The following is a 24,031-nucleotide window of genomic DNA, read 5'->3' as shown; positions in this document are numbered from 1 at the left end:
TTGTTTGTGTCTACATATTCTATATGTTTGCTTTCTTAGGGCTTAACACTTTCACTGCGTAATTAATTTTTATACGTGCATTCCTGTGCGTAGTTTTCTATGGGTATATGGCCTTATCAATATTGATTTACATGCATGTGCTATATCTTTGTAATTATTTGAGTATTCGGGACAATTTTTTCAGTGAGTATTGCAATATGACAGAGCATTATAAAAATGCACAAAAGGTCATGTGACACGCCTTGAAGATCACGTGATCATGGCGGCCATATTGGATTTTACCAAAAAAAATCAAAAAATGTTGCATTTTTTGTTATTTCAATATATAAATGTATTTTTCTCGGCGTAACACTTTAAAAACAAGTCATCGTTGATGACACAGTCCCCACTTGTTAATGGGTATTTTGATTACAGGTCCTCAGAGAGGATAGAGTCCTCTTCATTAGGTCTGTGATAAAAATACTTTTGAATGAATTCGCTTGATACATGTCTGAGTTATGGTTCAGGACATGAAAAAAATCGTAACAAAATGGTCGCACAGTGGCCATATTGGATCGCATCACAAAACAAATTGATGTGCATAGCTATGACATTGGTCGATGTCCTTGTACCAACTTCGAATAAAATTGGTCGAAACATGCGGATATGCCTGAGAAATGGCTCTGTACATGAAAAAATCGTAATAAAATGGCCGCCTGGCGGCCATATTGGATCGTATCACAAAACAGATTGACGTACATATGTATGACATAGATCAATGTCCTTGTACCAACTTTGAAAAAAATCGGTTGAGATGTGCCTGAGTTATGGCTCTGTACATGAAAAAATCGTAATAAAATGGCCGCCTGGCGGCCATTTTGGATCGTATCACAAAACAAATTGCCATGCACAGCTATGACATTTGTCAATAAGCTTGTACCAACTTTGAATAAAATCTGTTGAAACGTGCCTGAGTTATGGCTCTGTACATGAAACAAACGTAATAAAATGGCCGCCTGGCAGCCATATTGGATCATATCACAAAACAAATTGACGTGCATATCTATGACATTGGTCAATGTCCTTGTACCAACTCTGAATAAAATCGGTCGAAACATGCCTGAGTAATGGCTCTGTACATGAAAAATTCATAATAAAATGGCCGCCTGGCAGCCATTTTGGATCGTATCACAAAACAAATTGATGTGAATATCTATGACATTGGTCAATGTCCTTGTACCAACTCTGAATAAAATCGGTCGAAACATGCCTGAGTAATGGCTCTGTACATGAAAAAATCGTAATAAAATGGCCGCCTGGCGGCCATATTGGATCGTATCACAAAACAAATTGATGTGCATATCTATGACATTGGTCAATGTCCTTGTACCAACTCTGAATAAAATCGGTCGAAACATGCCTGAGTAATGGCTCTGTACATGAAAAAATCGTAATAAAATGGCCGCCTGGCGGCCATATTGGATCGTATCACAAAACAAATTGACGTGCATCTGAATGACATTGGTCAATGTCCTTGTACCAACTTTGAATAAAATCGGTTGGAACATGCCTAAGTTATGGCTCTGTACATGAAAAAATCGTAATAAAATGGCCGCCTGGCGGCCATATTGGATCGTATCAGAAAACAAATTGACGTGCATCTGTATGACATATGAACTTCATATGTCAGTGTGCCCGCTAAGCCAATTTGACGCGTCATGGCGCACAGCAAATCCACCTGACGCACTGAAATTACAAGAAATCTGACGCGTCACTGACGCAGCTGTAAAAAGCCTGCCAATTACTAGAAATGCTAAGCAGATTCATAATTTTCACAGATAACATGTTTCCTTGTAGTTTTTGGGCGAAAAAGTAGCTGAATATGTCATTTCTATAAGTGTCTGCAGTGATACTACGTGCCGATTGTACACTTGTCTTGCCGATCGATCGATGGGGAAGGAGGCAGCCATTGTTGTTTTCATTGTCTTCTCACTGACTCACACGAGAATACCAGGAATCGAGAAAGACACACTACCATAGAGGGCGCTACACTTACAACTACTGACTTTTATTTATAACCATTTTCATGCATGCGGTGACGCACACCAAGTCAAGTTTTCTTCAGTTTGACTCAAAAAAATTTTTTTCACCTCCCTTAGAGGGCACACTGATATGAAGTATCCTTGTACCAAGTTTGAATGAAATCGCTCCAGGCATCTCAGAGATATCTGCGTGAACGGACGGACGGACGGACGGACGGACGCACGGACGCACGCACGGACATGACCAAACCTATAAGTCCCCCCGGACGGTGTCCGTGGGGACTAATTACCACTTACGTTTTATCAACTCAAATTCAGTAGGAGGAACACATACACTAAAACATATTTCACGTAAATGAGATTAATATGCATATTTACTACAGGTTTATCTTCGAACAACAGGTATCATCTGACATTCAAAACAGAGCTATGTTCTATTTAAGCTTATATACTGGTAGCCAGTCCGATGTGTAATTGTCATCGATAGACTGATGTCGTACAACATCCACAGGATACCCATCAACGTTTGTGATGTCAGTCATCGTTCCCTTGTCGCACTTTGTCGCATGCTCAGATTGCCTACCTTCCTGTCAGTGTCTTGCTTGCGATCTCTGTGTTTGCTCAACTGGTTTGGGAACATATTCAAGTTCTGTATTAGAGTTGTAATTTTAAATTTGACTTCCGCCTTCTCGTCGAGTTCAGTTTCAAGATCAGTGACAATTCCACTATTAGTGTCTAGAAAAACATGCTCAAGGGCTTTGTCGGTGTCAAACTGTGCCCGCATCGCCATTTTTAAATACCCTCTGAGAGAAAAACAACAACCGATCACACGATCCTTACAAATCACGGCCGAGAAATGACCGAATATGGCGGCATTTGTTTACAAATTTGGCGCGCATGCTCATTTAGGTTTGACCTCTACCTCGTATACTACGCTAGGCTTGAGGAAATAGTCAACAAACATGATGTAGATCAAACAAAGCCGACGTATATCGAACGCAAATAAACGCGTACGTTCTTGGCGCGTTTACGCGCCTCCCGCAGTCTGGCCGTTGGCGCAGAATGCGCCCTCCCGCGGTGAAAGTGTTAATGTACACACATAATAACAACAGTCACCCATTTCCACTGTACCTTCAACTTCAAGGGATATTTTTTTTATTTTTTCTGAAAATCTTTAGTAGTTATAAAGGAATGTTTAGTAGCTTTTGAAAAAAAAAATGAACTTGTTTGCTATGTTGTACTGTGTTTATATCATCACCTCACCAAATTGAAGTTTGATAAACATTGCCTTGTACAAACCAGTTGGCTATATTTTTCTAATGACTTAGCTGGTCTTGTGTTCTTGTGCGCAGACTCAGTAGAGTTAAAAGCAAAGAGTTGGGGTGTCTAGTCCAGCTGTATCTAGTCTGCTATAGTCTGTGATATAAGCTGAGTTTCTCGATGTCAGATTCGTTCTATTGCTTTTTGTCAGTCATTGTAGAATGGGAAAATCACAAACGTAGAGGTTGGTTGCCACTGACAGTTAACTTAAGGGCTTATTTGCCTGAAAAATAAGGCAGTGTTTTGGCACTGAATTCAAAGACCGGACCATGGATATTATAATTGTAAAAAATATTTTTTACGTGACCGGACTCATTGACACCACAACAACACAATGCTATGCCATTCACTGAACTTAACACGTTTCTGTAAAAGTTGGTTTTTTTGGTGCTAATTTTCACTTCCGGAATTATTTTCATAATGTTATGGAAATTCATACCAGGCACAAAAAACTTCTGTAGGTCTCGTTTTCTCAATTGCACAGAGATAATGAGACACAAAAACCGTATCTGGCAAGGGCAATGAACTTTTCAGAACTACTCTCAACTGGCTGACAGGCCAGTTGACGAGTGACCCCGTGACCCCACAACCGCTAAATTCAACCGTTAACCGTTAGGTAAATTTCATACTGTCAGTGAATACAACTTCAGCTATAAGGCAACAAGGCAATCAACGCAAACCATGGGAAAGTTTATGCTTGTGAATCCCGCCATCTGACATTTGTAAACAAACTCTTCACGGGGTCACTCGTCCACTCGTAAAGGCTTTTGGGAGTAAAACAGCTATAAATGGCGGAGTGGCAATGCAAGTGCGAGTATTCGCCGGACAGTCAATTATCGCCCATAACTGGCAGATTTGAAAGAATTCTGTAACCAGAGTAAAGATTTGAAAGTTTGAAGGTATTTCCGACCGGTCGATGTAATTTTTTTGAGGTAGATGCTTTATTTCGTTTGTTTCGGGCCACCGGTCGATTTTTCCGTGACATACCTTGTATTCTTATACAGTACCGAGGTTCGGCCTTCAGCCTCACAGTACAGTGTCAGTCACTTCCCATCCGACGACGATCTAGGAAACATTCCGTACGCCTGTGGATTTTGGTAGCCCAAGGGAAAAGTTGGCAGTCTGTGGTCACTGGACTACTGCAATTTTGAGCCCCAGACTAGACTTTGAATGAAATTTAGTAACTTTTAACTTCAATTCCCTATAAACAGATCATGGATGTAAAAAATGTATTTTTTACATCCATGAACAGATCAACAACACCATTGACAACAATGAGTTTTAGCCATACCGTGGTGCAGAATGGGTTAAAAATTACATCCGTAAGTGGCAGCTTCATGGCACTGTTGATGAGCAAATAAATATAATAAACAAATTTGAGTGGATCTTTGCTGGTGAAAAACTGCAAAGTGGCCTACTTTTATATTCATCATAGGTTGCCTGTCCTCTGAGTATCTCGAGTTGAAACAATCAAGCACTACAGGTATGTTCAGGTAAACACACTTTACTTCAGATTTGTCACTTCTTCTCTCAATTTGTTAACAAACCTTGCACGATGGAATGCATGTTCACTGGTGCCTATGACAACTTCCCTTTTTGTATTCTATTATGTTCCTCAGACTATGCATTCAAGAATTAAAGCTGACAAACAATGTAACAAACCTGGTAGCAATAAAAATATCATTATACATTTTTAGGAAGTAGCAAGTGTATTATTTTAATTTTTCAGCTTGTTATTCATGTTTCTACAAACTCTTTGAATGGTAGTATTGTCCACTATTTTTTCATGAGAGTCTGCTCATTGATGAATTCAATTTATGTATTGTTTCTTGAAACTGATGGGATGCCCCTGAATGAATTTGTTTTCCCGGTCGAGAAGAGTGTCGCACACCAGTGCAACTGTGTAATAGAATAACGAACAATTGGACCAAAGGATTAATAACAATACCAATGGATTTGACATTTGTCATCAGGTACTAAATGGATCTGCTCATTCCTAATGTCCCTTGACTTGAGTCTGGGCCAGCTCTCAACTTCTTCCTGGCTGGACAAGTTCACCAGTCGCTATCAGGTCAAGGCACTTGAATTAAATAGGGATTTAACAGAATTATGCCATTTGAAGTGTTTGATCAGAGAAGAAACATAAAACATACATCAATGGATTAATTTTTACTTAGTTAACCATATCAAGCTTGAAGACAGGTTGAATAACTTTGGTATTACTAACACGACCTGATAGCATGTGCCAATGTATTTTCTGGGTGTTTTACAATTGAAAACAGGTTTTGAAGGATTTGACCTAATTATGTAAAGGCTGCAGTTCTCTGTCCCAGTTCTTGCATCAGTTCTTGCTGACACTGATTATTTACACATGGCATTAGTTCTTTGTTTTCCTTTTGGAAGTTTTTTTAATAACTCGATTTATTTTGAGATAAACCTGGTTTAAACTCAGTCAGTGCCTTCTATGTTCTCAAGAATATGGGAATTAATAAGAGAATATGTCTCTATTTCACAACTTGAGTATTTATACAGATACAATGACAGACTGTGAAATAAAGAAAGAAATGGAATACCTTTCTGCAGTATGACCAGTGAAACTCAATTTTCCTCAGTATGATAAATTTAAATATTGATGGAGTCACTGAATCATTAGTGGCTTTATCTGGTTACCTTTCTACAATGTCTCGAAGTGTAAACAAGAAAGGAGATATTTGTTTGTGGTCTAAGCAAACTATTGCCTATAAATTTCACAGTGGTTCACAAAATAGCGCTGATTGCAAATGATGTCATTTTTTCTCTCATTAATATGCATAAATAAATATTTGTCTGTATTTTCCGCAAGAACAACAAAAATAAAACCTGCCAGTGACTAATTTGTATGAATTTATGGCTTAAACTACAAGCTGCAACTAAAGTAACGCATGCAACTACAAAATTTGTCCAAAATTTGTCCCATGTGGCGCGCGTGCAGCTATATTTAGTAACATACCTGGCATTGTGATCAATGCTATTAGAATGGGGCCAAAAATTGGCAGGAAATGACTACTGTCACATTCACATGCTTATTAGTACAACAAAAAAAGGTATCCAGTGTAAGCACAGGTTCCTCAACCACTCTGTATAAAGGTATCAACACTGAAATAAGATTCTTTCTAACTTTTAAGCAGTAAAACATGAGTGCCAAAAATGAAATATAGCTATTGATGAATGATTTCGTAAACTATATCATATGTTAAAATTTAATTTACAGTACTGTACATGTTGGCTGATATAGACAGGAGAGACATGTTGGCCATGACCTTATACGACTTCAGGAGCATGTTGGCAGTGCTATGTAAATGGTCAGAGCTGACTCTGGCAAAAATGTGTAAGTGTAACCATTGTGGTCTTATGAAGATATTTCACTTAAGATGCCTACAATTTTAGACAAAATCGAATCAATAAATATATCGCGGTAGCGTTAGTTATTGGGGGTCACATAAAGTACATTCCACTGCTGTCTAAATCATGCTCTAACCATTGTGACAAGCGTGCAGTCTTACTTAGCAGATAAATGCAAATCAGTAAAGCTTTGCAATTATAGATTACACTGTAGACAACTTTAGCACTGTAGTTCTGTTTATCACTGCAAACCATCAGGTTCTCCCCTAAATGGACTGTTTGTTTTTTTCTGTTCTTCTTTTTGCACAGCAAATGTAATCAACAGCAGACTCAGCAAACAAATTGTGCAAACATAACCGAAATATGTTATATTGATATCAGAGATATCTACGAGTGGCTGGTTAATATTTGGTCAAGTCATTTGGTTAAATAGTCAAAATCGCTATGTCACATACGTTTTCTCAACGAGGCAGTTACTTGGAATGATATAGAAACCAAACAAATTATTTGTAGTTCCAACTTTCTCTTACTCTTGTGAGTAATCTCTCATTACACAGACAAATAACAACAAACACTACGCAGAAGAATCAGCAGAATGGTTCGCGCCATGCAATGTGAAGATGAACTTCCCTTGAATTTGGCAACATGATGTCCAACTGTTCGGTCGAAAACAGGCAGAAAATGTTGAATACCACTGAAATATTCGTAAAACAAAACGCAATGACCAACATGTACACAGTGGCTCTACCATTAATATGTTTAATGCTGTTCTGTTAAAATCGGCCATGCGATTCCTTCATAGTATACGCGCTGTTGGTATTGTTCCCCCTTGTAGAATTACTGACAAGAATGACTGACGACCGATAAGCATGACTGATACAGCAGCATCCATCGTTTTCCACGCAAAAGATGTACAGGGTTACCAGCTGATAATATTCATTGTACTTACCATGGCAAATCCGGCCATCAGAGCCGATGTCCTGCTCGATGCTTTCAGTTTAGCGCGGCTCAAATACAGTTTTCTCCAAGACAGAGCATGCACATTCTGTTGGTTCGACATTTCTCTTAAGTAGGAGCGACAACCCAACTTGGTGTATGGTGTACCTCCTCCACCTCCTACGGCAGGTCCTGCACTGACCGCCCTCGCCAAAGAACTGACGCCCTGGGTCAGGATTTTTACTGTTCTCTTCATTGTAAACTTCAATGCATGGAAGCATGTGAAAAGTGGTGTAATACTCTGAAGTGATCTGTTTTTTACCGGGCATCATTGAAAGTGTTGGATACTACGTTTACGAGCGATACTTTCACTGCAACACATGCAAAACAAACACTTTAAGAATTGGGGCTCTTTAACTTGGACAATATTTTATGTCAACACGTTTGCCAAGACAAAATAATTGAAGTTTTTTGGCTATATTTCACAATGCATACCACATGCAATCTTTAGAGTTTTAATAAACAAATTTTGATATGCTGATCTCCAATATTTCTCTGATTCTCTTTAAAGAGACGAAATTCGTAACAGTACCTGGAATGGATAGGTAGCCATATTGTATAAACCAATATGACCTAAGGGTCTTTCTCAAAATGTCTTCGCTCTCTCTGATATGAAAATAATTTTTTATCTTTACTGCCTGTTGGCATACTTAGGAAATAGTGTTTTGGACATGGTCATACAATTGTCAGCACTATAGTACGTGAAATTAAATGAAAATTCGCGCTGGTTTATTTAACGTGGTCTATTGTGTACATACACAAAGTGACGTCACTAATACTAACCCTTATTATGCAAAATAGATGGTGACGTGCCGTTGGAGCAACACAAAAGTTGTGACCTTCTTGAACGCGCCTCTGCCAACCCCAGCAAATCGCTTGCTTTGTCTTTCACATCCATGCCTTACCGACGATTTTCTCATTTTTGCATACTTACTGATGGATAACGCAACTGATACTGGGCGAAAATTGGTTTGTAATAGTCACACTCATGCAGATATTCTAGCTACTTTCAGCAGTTCGGCGTATAACGTACAACGTTAGCAGGCCATAGAGCCATGAACGCCATGTTTGTGTACTATGTACAGAATTACCTATGAGATGAGCCTGAGTTTTTCGTTATTTATTTTCATGTCACGTTTATTCGCATAGTAACTATGCTCACGTTCAAGGACTATATTTGACGTATCTCGGAAAATTGCGTATGTACTATTTTGCTGTCAGTAAAAAGCTCGTAAGACGTAATTTTAGTTCCACATCGTACCCATTGCTATACGTACACACCGTACGCCGACTTGTTCAAAATCGCAACTTTTTTCACGCGATTTCTCCGTGACCGCTCTATTTTGGGACATCTAAGTTGTGTTTTAACTATCATAACAATTATCCACGGTTAATCAAACCACAATTTGGTGACTTGTAAGCCACATTTTGAAAACCGCATTTTAAAATCATTTGCGTCGACCGTGTATGCCATGTGTACCGTCCGTGTATCTTCCGACATGGCAAATTCGACCACCAAAAATCGCTCGTATCTTAATTTCTCGCCATTGGAACCAATTTTTTTGTCAGTGGAAAGTAATAACATATATGTGAGCCGGTGTCAGATGTAAAATCAATGCTTAAAAATTTCGGGAAATAAGTTCGAACAAAGGCTCTCGAGTTGACACTCGACTGTACATGGCCGGTGTAGTCTGTGTTGTGCTAGCTAGCTATTCAAAGCTCGCGCCAAGAAACCGGGTTGCCTACTTGCAAATTCTTTCGCTAAATTACCCGCGATTACATTAATTCAAAGAACATTCGTGTGTAGTCGGATCTTTTCGGTGATTTTTTTATCTGTTGATAGATGTGATGCTTGTTTTCTTCAAATGCTTTTCAATATCCTGCTGTCGGTGTTCAACATCCAAACGTGTATTTTTGTCCCCCTGATTTCGCACACAGCGTGCCAAGGAACGCAAAAGGTACGATGAGGGACAAGACCAGGATGACGAGATCGAAGGCAAGAGAACTTTTAGTGTGGAGGAAAAGTTGTTCTCCGACAAATTTACAGAAGATTTTGTGATCAAGATAGCTGGAGAAGGTAGGTCATTCGTTCACGTGCATTTCATCACGTACCCAGTGAAGGCTTTTGAGTAGAACCTATACGTTACCCGAATATTTCTATGAATATATCATTCCATTTTCAGAACTCGGACTAAAATATATCCAGAAGAATGGTTTTAAGACACCGATGGTTGTTAAAGAGAAGACGGGACTGGGAATGAGGTAAAGCATCTACGGGATGAATTATATTGAATGAAACCGTCCTTTGGTAATTGAGCTGTGAATTGTCTCTATTGTGCCCTGCCGTTTGTGTAAAGACCTTTTGTCATTAACGTTCTCACCTTCTTCTTCGGCATATAGGGTACCAAACAAGGATTTTAATGTCAACGATGTCAAACAGTACGTTGGTAAGTTGTCAATGGGAACACAGACGTGTTTCTTTAAACCTAGTAACTATATTGATTGTGTGACCGAGAGATCGACATATCCAAGCATAACTAGAAATCACACGTGCTTTGTCCACTTCAGTGTTCTCTTCTGTTGTTATTTTGGCTATTTTGTCACATCATCTCTAATAATGAATTGTCAGTCTTCCTTGAAGGGCAGTTTAAAGGAAAGAACTGCATTTGACGAACACCGTCAACATTGAAATGCAAACAAATGAGTCATGGATACGTCCCCAACCCTGTCTGAATTCGAAATATGTAACTGATTCAATATTTGTAATAAAACTTGGTTCATGAACCAACTTATTATTCTCTCTCTTTTCTGTGTCCCTTGACTTTCAATAAACGTGTAGGGAACAGGGAAAGCAAAACGGAAAGAGATGTGTACATACAGATATGGCACATTCCTCATGTGGTGTCATGACCTTCCTGCTATGTCTGTTTTGATCTCTTCAGATAATAGGCCATACTACTACTAGTACATTACTATGGTGTCAAACTGTGAGCACTGAAAGTAGAAAAATGGTTACACGATAAAAATCATGGTTACCTCATTCTTTACTCGCCATCGCTGCAATTCAAATGGTCATTCTTTGCACGGTGGATACCGAAATTCAAGGTTTCACTATCAACCTTGAGATTTCAGACCTTGGGTTGAGTTCATGCATTCCACACTACAAACTATTTGCAACATACAGTAATGTACCATGAGCTAAAGGCTTTGTTTTCGGATCAGATTTACCTCGTGGGCTCTGATGATGTGTCGCTTAAAGACACTTGTAATACCTACCAACAATGTAGCATTTGTCATTTCTTGGTTGTTTCACCCTAATAAATAGACGTACCTACCTGTTACTCAAATAAGTTTGTAGGTCTTATGGTATTTTTTCCCGAAAAAACAAACAGGATGTGGTCTTCTGGAATAAGTCAATCCTGAACATATACAGTAACGAAAAACAATTGGTTTGTAGCTTTGAACAAGACGCGTTCATTGACTCGTGTGACCTTTGTCCTCTCCACTGTGTTACAATATGCCTTGACGCATTTCAAAAAAGGCAAATTTCTAAAGATTTTGAACAATCTGGCGAAAGTGTTTCGCAGTGCTGTGGCGGGAAATGGAATCTCAAAATCGACGCTATGCAGAGCTAAGATGCTATTTTAACCCTTTGAGTGCTGTAATTTTTCCCCCTAAATTTTAGTGCAACATTTTATCAAGTTTTTAAAAAAATTTTCTGTCATTTTTTGATAATTTTGGACCAAACAGATATCATATTTCATTGGCTACAGTTTTTCATCAAATTTTAGCAAAATTCTGAAAAAAATTGGGGTAAATTTTCTGAAGGTGACAAAAATTGACTTTAGCGCTGAAAGAGTTAACTGGCGTAAAATGTGACAGAGCCAATATTGTCGATATTTACAAGGTTGCAGTGTACTCAAAGTATATAAATTCCGAGAGTCCACTTCGGAACACAATGCAGAGGGATAAGTGTCGAAACAAAGAAAACTGTTGACATTGCAATAGCATGGGTTGGGACAAGTGTAGGAAATTGAAATTATCTCCAGCGCTACAGTCAGTCCATAAACTTTTACTTTCGGTCACGTATACGTAGGGTCGACAGTTATTCAGATCGACGTGTAACACGTAAACTGTGACGTCATCTCTGTGAGTCGTTCTGTGTGAAATCGGTAGGCAACAACACTGAACTTGTAAGAGTGAGAGAATGTTCAACTTTTTTCAAAGGAATTTATAAATTGTCTCAAAAATTATTATTCATTTTCTGGACGACCGTGGCTGTTGCGAACGTGGCTTCCCCACCGCAACGAAACATGCAAACAGATTTTCGTCAAGGGCTAAATCTCAAACTTGATATTAATAGGAATGAAAGTTTCAGATGTTTTCCAGCCAAAATTACGTCGGGAATTCCCTTAACGTTGCTCTGGTCCGCGTCGACTGTAATGTCGCTAGTGACAATATACGATCCAATAGTTCCTGTACGACCGCACTCCGCTCAAAGTTCTGTAAATTCGTGTCTCCCCAAACGTTTGCTATCGTTGGTAGGACGATGACAAGACATGCGTTACTGAACAGTTTATCTTAATGTCAAGTTTTTCTTTCTTTGGAGAAAAACATACTTATAGATGAAATTTCAAACTGTCCCACTTGTTTCGGTATACTCCGAGTTTTATGAACTCTGTTGTCACGTGATGGCATACAGCTGTGTTGAGAAGCATATTGACTTTGCATACGAACAGTGCGTCGATAATTTGTGTAAGAGGTGAAATGGCAAGCTTAAAATACAGAAGACAAGTGAAAAGCTAAAAAAAGTAAAGGGTAAATTTTACTTTATGCGGCTTTTAATACAGGCGTCGATAATTTTTCTATTGTGTACGCTTCGGAAATTGCGTACCATCTCCATCCGTCGAAGTTTCCCGGATCAGCTTTTGTTCAGTATCAAAGTCTCAGAGAGTTTTTAGGCATGTTCGCGATTTTGTGTTGTATTTTGCATTTATGTTGTGTGACCATGTATTTCTTCCATGTGTTTCTATCCCGTCTGCAGGTAGTCGCCGCATGGTGGACGTGGTGGATGTAAATACTCAGAAAGGTATCGAGATGTCAATGGCTCAGTGGGCCAAGTATTTCGAAAATCCGGAGAGGGAGAAACTACTGAACGTGATTAGTCTGGAGTTCAGTCGTACAAGGCTTGAAGACTTCGTGTCTTCACCAACTTTGGTAAGGCCGGATCCGTATTTCGGCTAAACATTTGTTTTACAGATTTACGAATATATCGTTGCTTTGGTTATGATGGTCCGTCACCCGTGCTTCTGACAAATGCTAAATGCCACACTGATTTGTATGCCAACGACTGCACTTGATGAACGAATTCCCTCGCATACATCTTTCGATGCGTTCAGTTTCTCGGTTGATTTTTCAGTCAAGAGAAATATGAGAAATATCAACGATTTTTTTTTGAAAGACAGGAGCATGGCAACATTTCGAGTTAATTATTCCCTCAGGTCCGACAAGTTGATTGGGTAGACAACGTTTGGCCTCGCCACCTCAAAGAAACCCAAACCGAGGCGACGAATGCTATAGCGGATATGAAGTACCCCAAAGTCCAAAAGTAAGTTGAAGAATAAATTTTATGTCAGTTTGAATTGGAAGAGCCTTTTGGACGCAGTTTCCTTCGTCGTGTGCTCCATATGCCAGATTTCAGATATGAATATGTACTCATACAAAATAGCTTCCATATGTATCGCTCCTTCAAGGTCAACGAAAACACGAACTGAAAAACATCCGGAACTCGGAGTTAGATTACATTGCACTATTCTTATAAAAATAGAAAAAACGGGTTCTGGCGACCAAAATTCAAATACTATAACAACTTTGGCTTGCACATAGTGCTGTGAAGCATGCAGGGAGTTGAAAAGACTACGCGTCAAACACGTGACACGTGAATGGACGAATGGGAAGGTGAGAACCACTTCCTGAATGTTTGGGTGTTTGGTTATGCATTGAGGCGGTCTGCAGCTGATGTGGCCCGCCTTCCTGGGATCCTGCCAACAGGTAGACCATCCCACTTTACCCTATAGCGTGGGATTGTGATCTGAGCAGTTCTCCAGCTGAGAACTGTGCATCCTACATGGTACTTTTGTGGAAACATTTTGGAAAGACGAAGCCGATCAGCGACGAGATTAGGCAAGACGTTCAGTGATCGAGCAAGGGTCGTAGTGAGCAGCGTGGTGGCAGTACTAATACAGTGCTTCCTATGGGACCCGCGTGCAAGCCCACGCATTATAACAACCCTATTGATACAGTTTTATATTGTACCTATTCACAGGTACTGTTTGATGAGCGTAGCTGGCTGCTACACTGATTTTCACATCGATTTCGGAGGTACATCAGTGTGGTACCACGTCTTGCACGGACAGAAGGTATGTACCCAACGCAACTCGCACATTGACACTCGTGTGCTCTATCACATTCCATGCAGTGCAGGTCCAACCCGCCGCTTGATTACATTTCATTTACAGTGCATTATACATAAGGAGATTGGCATTTGATATTGTGTACACCATTTACTGTTGGTTTTTTAGCATGCTTCCCCTGCATCCCCTGCCTGCCTGTACAATCGGCAAGTCCCCTGATTTTGTAGACACTTGTATTACGTTGGTTGCACATTGTCACCCTAATTGGACAAAGTCATCTGTTGTTAAAGCTAATAAAGGAAAAACACAGTATCAGTAGTCAGTCGCAGCGTCCGCAGGGTGTTGCTGCTGCACAGATCTATATTTAGTATTCAGGACTATACCAGTTTCAATGATGCTCATATGTCCAGTGTAATTGAAATGAATTATTGTGACCTAATTTACTCCATCAATGTGTGCATGTAATTTTTGGTATGATTGCTGGCCCATAAATTAGCCTTCTGTACTCAGTCTTTGCTCCTGCAATTAGCTCACCATAATGACTCTCAAAATGATAAATATTATGCCGTTTCCGGTGCAAATTAGCCTGTGGCTTAATGTTATTGTTCTGAGGAGCTCAGTCTGTGTCACCAGTAAGGTCTGCTGTGTCACTCTAATTACATATCAAAGCTGCAACACTTATGACAGGCCAGTGTTGCATGTATTTCACTCCACTTACAAGCTGCCAGTGCAAATATCAGCTTTCCATGAAAGGCACAGTCATATCATCAAGTGCCTGTTTCCATCGTGTATGAACTTCACATTACTCATATAAATCCTACCACTGCATTCCTGCAATGGCTGAGGTTTGCTGGTTCAATTTTGCCTAACTGGGAAATACTATGCAGAGATAGAGTGACAGCTCCCCCACTGAGGCTGCATTGTGTAATTATCCACTAGCAACTCTCTCTGCCACAGAATACATGTACACACCGATTACTCAACTGATGGAGTGCCCATTGTAACAATGCTATGAGCCAGTAAATTTTATTATACATGTTTGACTTATTCACCTGCTTCTATGTTTTGAATTGTAGGTGTTCTGGTTGATTCCGCCAACTGATCATAATTTGGAGTTGTACGAAGCGTGGGTTCTTTCAGGAAAACAAGGGGACATATTTTTAGGTGATCGGGTGAATGACTGTTCAAGAATTACATTGTATGATGGGTACACCTTTCTGATACCAACAGGTAAGTTTTTTTTAACATAGCTGTAAGCCAGTGCTGTTAACCCTTTGAGCGCCAAAGTCAATTTTTGTTGACTTCATAAAATATATCCTTGTCAATTTTTTTGAGATTTTTGCTCAAATTTTGATTAAGAAGACTGTAGCCAATGAAATGTAATATACAGTTGGTCAAAAATTATCAAAATATTTCAGAAAAATCCATAAAATTTAGTAAAATTTGCACTAAAATTTTGATGGGAAAATTTACAGCACTCAAAGGGTTAATGAATGTTTGTTAGGCAAAGACACCTACACTTTGCTTGTGAAAATATGGTGCATGTGAATTACTAGGTTTCTGTTTTGACTGTAACTAGACTTTACTGAAAATAGTTACTGAACCCCAGAATAAAGCTTTGAATTGGTAAAAGATTGATGGTTCACTATTTATCTTACACTCACTGTGACTTCCACTCATTATTCTGCTTGTCAACACAGTAAAATACGCTGTTATAGTTTACTTTTGTAGTTTAGTTTGGACTAGAATTTTCATATCGACAAAGATGATGCAGTTTACCCATGTACAGGCTGAGTTTACAAGCTGAATACTGTGTTTACAGTATGATAGGAAACTGTTGACATTAAAAACAAAAACTGTGAAAAAATCATCAAGATACAGCTATTAATAATGTGCATCTTTTGACTATATTGACATGTCATTAATCATATTCAGAAAGTTTACTTATGACAAAACTGTTATATGCCCTTTCGTATGATTATTATTGCTGGTCTTTAGTTTCAACATGGTACAATTGAAGACTTGCCATTCATTGAGTGAGTGACAGGAGAATGGTCCCACGTGTCAACACATCAAATGATAGTGCACTGAATGGACATCTATCATAGTTCTGAATTTTAAAAACACAGCATAAGATTACAACATATGTAGACTTTGTTTCATGAATGAAAATTTTTCATTGACAAACAGAATAGAAAGGGAAAAAATGGTCTGTCAAATGTTTATAACAGAGCTAGTTCAATCCATGCCGTACTGCCATACTATGACTAATACAACCATTATTAGTAATATTACATAACAGTTGTTTAGGTATTTTTTTATTTGTGCAGTAAATGTTTATTGATAATCTCTCTTGCTGTAATTGTTGTTTTTTTGTAGTTTGTAATATGTCAAAATTAATAAATCAATATTTTAGGAAGTGGATATTGCGAAGTATATTCAGAAGGTTATAATGCTGTCAATAAGACCATAAAAAGGACTGCCATTTCTTTCTGTAGGTGCAAATAGCCTTTTTCTATTGCAGTAGGTGGTTGATTTACAGAGCTGCAATCCAATATAATTAAGTCAATATACTGTGTGTCAATCTCCTTTCACTCAGGAATATCAGGCTGTAATTTGGTCCCAGATCAGTTCATTCTATTTCTCTTCATTTCCTGTTCAATTCTGTAGAAAGGGGAAAAAAATGAATATGTGACTTGAGCTACACTCTTCACAGCTGCATCCGTAATGTTAGGGTGTGGCAATTAATCAATGTTTTTTTGACACAGAAGGTCACAAAGAAATGAAAGTTAAAAGACTCTGACATATGTTTGTATCATAATAATGCCTTTTCCCATTCTGTATGCTGGTTGATTTATTTTCCAGGGAAAACAGCCATGTGTTTTGATAGTGACCTGAAAACATTGATTGTGTATGTGGACACACACACACACAAACACAAACACACACACACACACGGGTGCAAACTGGTGATACAATCACTCAGCAGTTCATATGATGTCTTTGAAATGAATGTCTAAGCCCCACTCCATCACTTTGCTTTCACTTACTCACTGAGCATGAGTCACTTTTTTTTATTTTCCTTCCCTTCTGTATTTCTCAAATGAAATTATTTCCATGCACTCATGAACAGAATCCAACATAAAAGAACCATGTAGTCGCATTATCATCGGCTCTGTAATTGTCCCATAATAAGATGAATTCAGCCCTTTGCTTTGTATTTTATTTGTTAATGCTCTCTGTCAGCGGACAGCCCACTCATAATAGTTAATAGTATTGCTGTCTCAGTATGCCACCATCCATCAAAGTTAAATTTGAAACAAAGCTTGTCAGGGAGTGAAGCTGTCACCTAACAATGTATACCCTGTAATTCACAAAGTCTACTAACTCACTTCATGAACAACAACTAGTTAATCATCAAACCTGGTGTGCCTATTCAAAACACCAGCTGTGACATCAACATGTACATTTGTCTGTTTCTCAAGGCTTATACTGAAATTACTACATTGTCCAAATTTATGAAGGGAAGAATTGCCTATCCTAGTGCTTGGTTTATTTGTAAACCTTAAAATTTATAAACTCTTGTAACCTTGTTGTTTGCATCAGACCTGCACCATAACTGTGTTAATAACTTATTGTCTGCCTGAGACTTCTTAGCCTAAGTGTCCCATATTTGTATTGTTAATTAATGTTTATACATTTACAATATTTGATTCTCAGTGCCAGGGGATTGAACATCTATTTACTGCCAAGATAGAGGGCCCTATTTGTATTGTGTCACAGTATGTTTTGAGACATTTTCAATTAGTGACTAACAACTGGATTAGACTACAGTTTACAAAATGACAGATGCACACTGGTGTATCAGAACTCCTACAGAATATCTGGCTGTGTGATCTGAGGCAGGGGATCTATCTGTTTCCCACATCCTTGTTGCGTCTTTCCTAGCTCTTTGCACTTTTCTACAGCTCCCAGGTCAGTCGTTATTTCAGGTTTGAAATCAGCTGATGGTTTGATTGTGTGGTAACTGATTAGCAATTGCTTGCTTTGGTGGATCGTCGCATGTTTGACACATGCCACAATAGGTTGGTCAGTGAACTCATAAATCAAACTGTATCTTACAACAATTCACACTAGAACTCCGCAGAGAGAGAGCGGTTTATTTCTGTGCTGTTCTCTGTTCATATCCCTTCTGTGACAAATCACTGACTCTGTGACTTTTCCTGGTCTATCTCTCTAGGTTGGATACATGCTGTCTATACACCTGTAGATTCATTGGTTTTTGGCGGAAATTTTTTACACGGCTTCAACATCCCAGAGCAGCTGCGAGTGTCAGCAATTGAAGATAGGACAAAGGTAGGATCTATCTCACTTTTGATTTGGATATGTGTCAAAGAAGAGGTGTGTAGATGGGCATTTTTATCAACTGGTGAGATTGCATGTTTGGAATGTGAGAATCTGTAACTTGTGTGAGACCTATTTATTCTGCATGTGAGCTACTTTGGATGTTATTTTTTCTCATATTTTAATGTAACTATGAGAGTAGTGGTTATTAGAATAACAAGCACACATGTAGCCCATATGTTGCATTGCTTGTGTGCCCCCTAAAATAGCTTCAGCTTGCATGACCTCCAGGGACTGTGTACATCCAATTTGCATGTACATAAATCAACATGACCATTGAGAATATGAAATATAGCAGGCTTGGCTACCCTGGTTTTGCTTTATGGAAGAAATTATTAGAGCTTTAAAACTAAATATTTGCCAGGTCCTTGAGAACAGACTTACTAGTTTGAATTAAGTCATTGATTATTAAAAAAATTAACAAAATTAAGCTGCATTAAAGTAGTTTAAGTCAACCCTTGTGAATCCAACGACATTTGACCCATATTATTAATTCTTTACCCGGATAAAATAGACATATAATTATGAATTATGTACTCAAGTGATTTATGTATAATGGAATGTATTAATCATTTTTATGTTTGCTTTGCTAAGAATAATCCTCAGAAACAATTATCAGAATAATTCCAAGTATCAGTATATTTGTTCAGTTGGACCTGTAATTTTCACTGTGTAGTCAAATATTTATCAGATACTTTAAATAGCCCTGTAGGTTCTTTTTTTTTAATTTTTTGATGTAAAGTCTTTTCATGTTGCTGATCAGGGATTTTCTTTGAACCATATCGGGTTTAGTTTAAGAAATTTTTGAAGCTATTTTATATTTTAGTTGGAAGTTAGCATCGTTAGAATATATATTTGTAATGAAATTTTATATATCAGAGCACTGTGTAAATACTGAATTATAAAGCCAGAGCTTAAGGATGTATATAAATGCCAGTGCTAATTATGAGACACAGTTTTCAGTATTCTTGTATACTTTCTGTGAATTACTGAGTTTTCCCGGAAAAAAATGTTTGTATTGTAGACAAGTGAGTTTTAACTAAACTTCAATCATTTGAGAGTACAGTAGGCTGTTACAAAAATGTTTTTAATTTGGGCAAGATAGGTCTGCAGAAAAGGAACTGGCTATTAATTTGTAAGATAGTCTTATGCAAATTATCTTGACAGAATGGCAACAGTTCAACATTTGGCTTCATTAGGTGATAATGAGTATTCAATTTATTTGAACGAACATTAAGGAAGGCTGCACAAATCCCTCTCATATCTTAATATCCAAAGTAGGAAGTGAAAAAAAGTAAAAATGCTTGTAGAACATTTGTTTACTTATGTATTCATTTACTTCATTTATAATATATAATATATATATATATATATATATATATATATATATATATATATATATATCCCTTTTCCTGCCAGACAGTAATAACTGTATCACTTCCCCATCAGCCAAGTCAGTAAAAAGCGGTATTGAGCCAAAACATGACGTATTTTCACCCACTTGGCTTGGTATGTTATAGCATCTTTTGTCCAAAAAAAATCAACTTTACAGTATTATGTTTTCAACAGCCTTAAATGTACAGATTATGTTAAAATACATCATATGGAATATGTTGTGTTTCATTAATTGTAACCATCTTGACCTGGTGGTAAAATATGGACTTGGCAGGAAAAGGGTATATAAGCTATGATACTTGATAAATACAGACTAGTTCCAATCTCTAAGCAATAATTTAGTCATATTGATCAAGTTCTCTATTTTCTGACAAAATAATGGAATTGAAATTGGTTTTGATCCAAGATTAGAATATTAAAAAAGCTCCATAGTGTAAAAGCTTCTTTACCCTTTGATGAGATTTGGATTAAATTTCATTTCACTTTGCAGTGTGTAGTCAGTTGTTCATCACACACTGTTTGTTAAGAAAACCTCTACATAACAAAAGTGATATAAATAGCCTCAAAGCTATTTACATGCAAATTTAACAAGCTTTGCCACAATGAGCAGCTGTCAAGTTCAAGATCAATACTACTCAAAGGGGTTGTGTTAGATTGAAATGAAATTGGTTTTATCTCCTGTCAGTTCTTGAATCTTGAGAAGCACAGCTAACTTTTGATTGGTGTTACTTTATACTTACCATTATTTGTTCAGAATTTAAAAACTGTTATTCCTATCAATACCTCTCTTATAATTCCAGTTGTAGCCATCTTGGAGTCTTTTCTTGGTGTCATATTGGTTGTTTTAACCAAAAGGAAACTCAAGTGTGCAGTTTGTTTTGCCAATGCCATTCAAGTAGCAATGGCTTAGGGAAGTGATTTGCTCAGTGTTCATCATAACATATCAATCATTGCCAGTTAATCAGGAGGTGTTAAATTGTTTCAGATAGATTCAACACCTGAGTCTGCCTTTATGGATCAGGAAACCTGTCAAGCAGCTATATGATATTTTTCTTCACATATTGTAAAGGTCAGATGACGCTGAATGTCTACATTTCTTCATTTATTTACTGTGCTTATTCTGATCACTGAAAAGATGATGGATTTTATATTACAGCTTCAGGGTAAATGCTGTTATGGCTTTGTGCTTTAGTCTGTCACTCATTCCAGCCTGCAAGGCAGGCTGTGAAATACTTTCCATTACCAAGGCATTGGCTATGTTGACTATGGCTTGCTTGGCTTGAAGCAAGGCATTTCTGTGTACTGGTGTTGTATAGATGCGTAAAGTGTGAAACAGAAAGTAGAGTGACTATATATTATTTCCTACTTTTAAAGAAAAAAAATTACTTGTGAGCTGTTGCAGTATTGTATATACGTTATCTACCAGTCACACTTCAAGTTTTCTCTCATTCAGCTTAGTAAACACACCTAACAAATTGACCATGGCAAGCTGAAATGTCATTTGTAAGGGTGCTTATGAATTGTTTGATTCCTTTTTGTGTTTGCCTATTGTACTGTAGAGAATTTCAAGCGTCTAAGAATATCAGATACTAAGCTCTAGCGTGGTCTGTAGTCTCACAGGGCCTACAGGAAAATATGTACACACAAACAGTGAAACTGATTTTGAAACAACTTTTGTGTCATTGTATAGTGCACAGAACTCTTGATAACAAAATTGAAACTTCAGAGTCATTGAAAACTGACTGAATGTCAAGACAATTTAATGCCATAACATTCAGATGACAAAGGTAAAGTCTAAAGACATAAAAAATCAATAGAAAACCAAACGCAGGCAAAATTGTTTTTAGACATATGCTCATGATTTTCAAAAGGAAGAATTAATTTCCTGTTTGTAACTTTCACATTTCTTTGCACCAAAATTACCTGAGCACAGCATCAGGAAAAGTTTTGTAGAACATTCATGTATGAATTTGCTTACTACAAATATAAAGTATCAGCAAACTTGTCGACATGAAAAATAAAAATTATTTTCAGAGGTACCATAGGATCTCTGTAAACTGTTCACATTTAAATTGATAAGTGCCTGAGCTTGATACAATTAGACTGTCTGTCGACATTATTTTTATCATTCTGGTAGTGCTTGAGAAATCATCGTCATACAACTATTACAAGTTCTACTTCCATTCCTACAGAAGCAGATGTTACATTTGAAGTTAATGTAAACATTCTCTGTTTCATGTATCAATATTATTTAGTTCATGGATAGCATGAAGAAGGTATTTCAAGTCTTTTTGACACAAAAACATCACAAAAATTTGCAACTTTTTGTTCCTTTTTAGATAAACATGCCTGGAGGACAATTCTGACTCTCAAATTTCTGCAATTCTTTTCTAATCTACCACTTGTGGGGGCTCATTTTAAAGCTCTTGGAGAAAGAAAAACTTTCAGTCTTAGTTTTTCTAAAATCCAAAAATTTATTTTCCCCAATAGGGATTGCGGCCGTTTTGAATTTCAAATACCTCAAAATGTTGGGTAATTTGTTTCACTAGTTCCAAACTTTATACGGTGACCCCAAATTGTTATTGTTGATTTGGTAAGAGAATGGTAGAAAGTTTCCTTGATGCAAATTTGAACAAAAGCTTAAGTCTTTCACTTTCAAGGGGTGAATTACCCTAAGGACAACCTTTTAGGGTTATTATTTGTCTTCTGCCGAATCAGTCGCTTATGTGAAATTTCCTTGACTCAACCCAATACAACCAATACATGCACTGTCTTATAATAAATATTTGTGAGTCTGAGAGAAAGCTTAAAGCCCCAACAGCTGCTAATTTTATGTATTATTTTCATGATTTTATTTTCAAACCAAACTTGGTTCATGTAAATTTGCTAACTGAAGGACGTGTATCGAAGTATCTCTGCTCGCTGATTAGGACCTTGCCTACACATTTTAAAAGGCTTAATAAACGGGTGCCGCACTCATAAAATGGCGCCCAACGGGAAAATACAAAAAAAAGAGTATTTCCTACACATACACATCATCATCATACTAGAAACAAGCATGATGCCATTTACTTGAATGCACAACACACAATGGCCAGCATTTTGTTGTTGTAATCTTTATTTTCTTTGTCACATGATTAGTTTTTGAAAATGGCGGGAAATCTAAAATGACATGAAAATCTTTGAATTTACATGCCACTTTTAACAGTCATGGCAGCGTTATACATTTTTTCAGTCTAATGGGTCTTATTTAAAGAAAATTCTTGGAAATCTAAGGATATTTTGAGATTGGTTTGCCAAACATTTGCAGCTATTGGGGCTTTCAGACAGTGGCACAGCATATTGACTATATTGATTGTCACCTTTGCTGTACCAGTACTTCTCATCAGTAGAGTTAAATTGTTTGAATTGGACTTTCAACCTATTTCCACAGAATGGATAAGAGAATGCATGGAGATTTTTTCCCAGGAAAGATTTTGTTCTCATAAAGATTATCACTGTAAACTTCCCTTATGCTATATTTGAATGTAAATGACACCACCAGTGTTGTAAACAAGTGAGTCATAATTCAAGGATAATATTGCAAATTGCTGTAAAATTAAAATTTATCACCTAGCTTACCACATACCATATTTAAATATAGCTGATACCAGTGTTGTATTACAAGCCAGTCATAGTTCAATGACAACATTGTCAATGTCTGCATGATAGTTCAAATTTTAACCCTTTGAGTGTTGTAATTTTTCCCACCAAAATTTTAGTGCAACATTTTAACAGTTTTTATGAATTTTTTTGTAATTATTTTGATTATTTTGGATCAAACGGACATCACATTTTATTGGCTACAGGTTTTTATCAAAATTTTGGCAAAAATCTGAAAAAAATTTGACAGGGCACACTTTATAAAGCGACAAAAGTTTACTTTGGCGCTCTTATTAGTAATGCAACACAAGTCAGACATTCAATGTCCTGTCATCTAGTTGATATGAAAATACAAGCTGGTCATCAAAAATGCTGTAGTTTGAATGACACGACAGCTCATCAGTTGTAATACAATAACCACTTGCAGAGATTATTTTAGTTTTAATAACTAGACTAGAG

The 24,031-nt window shown here is 37.5% G+C and overlaps 2 protein-coding genes across 2 annotated transcripts in view; one reads left to right on the top strand and one right to left on the bottom strand.

The window, feature by feature from the left end:
• LOC139145735 (calcium release-activated calcium channel protein 1-like) overlaps positions 1-8,029 on the bottom strand; it is a 30,600-nt gene extending 22,571 nt beyond the window's left edge. The window contains exon 1 of the mRNA XM_070717043.1: positions 7,672-8,029. Within this exon, the coding sequence (XP_070573144.1) occupies positions 7,672-7,914 (243 nt within the window). The 5' untranslated portion in view covers positions 7,915-8,029. The remainder of the gene's footprint in view (positions 1-7,671) is intronic.
• A 484-nt stretch (positions 8,030-8,513) lies between these two features.
• The window catches only part of LOC139145737 (lysine-specific demethylase 2B-like), an 83,684-nt gene continuing 68,166 nt past the window's right edge, over positions 8,514-24,031 (top strand). Inside the window, 9 exon segments of the mRNA XM_070717051.1 lie at positions 8,514-8,687; positions 9,657-9,795; positions 9,902-9,980; positions 10,119-10,165; positions 12,763-12,935; positions 13,220-13,326; positions 14,044-14,137; positions 15,208-15,361; positions 18,372-18,487. Of these exon segments, the coding sequence (XP_070573152.1) occupies positions 8,655-8,687; positions 9,657-9,795; positions 9,902-9,980; positions 10,119-10,165; positions 12,763-12,935; positions 13,220-13,326; positions 14,044-14,137; positions 15,208-15,361; positions 18,372-18,487 (942 nt within the window). The 5' untranslated portion in view covers positions 8,514-8,654.

Source organism: Ptychodera flava, chromosome 12 (genome assembly GCF_041260155.1).
Source record: "Ptychodera flava strain L36383 chromosome 12, AS_Pfla_20210202, whole genome shotgun sequence".
Taxonomy (NCBI): Eukaryota; Metazoa; Hemichordata; class Enteropneusta; family Ptychoderidae; genus Ptychodera; species Ptychodera flava.
Note: the sequence above shows the minus strand (reverse complement) of the source record. Positions and strands in the feature narration are given on the sequence as shown.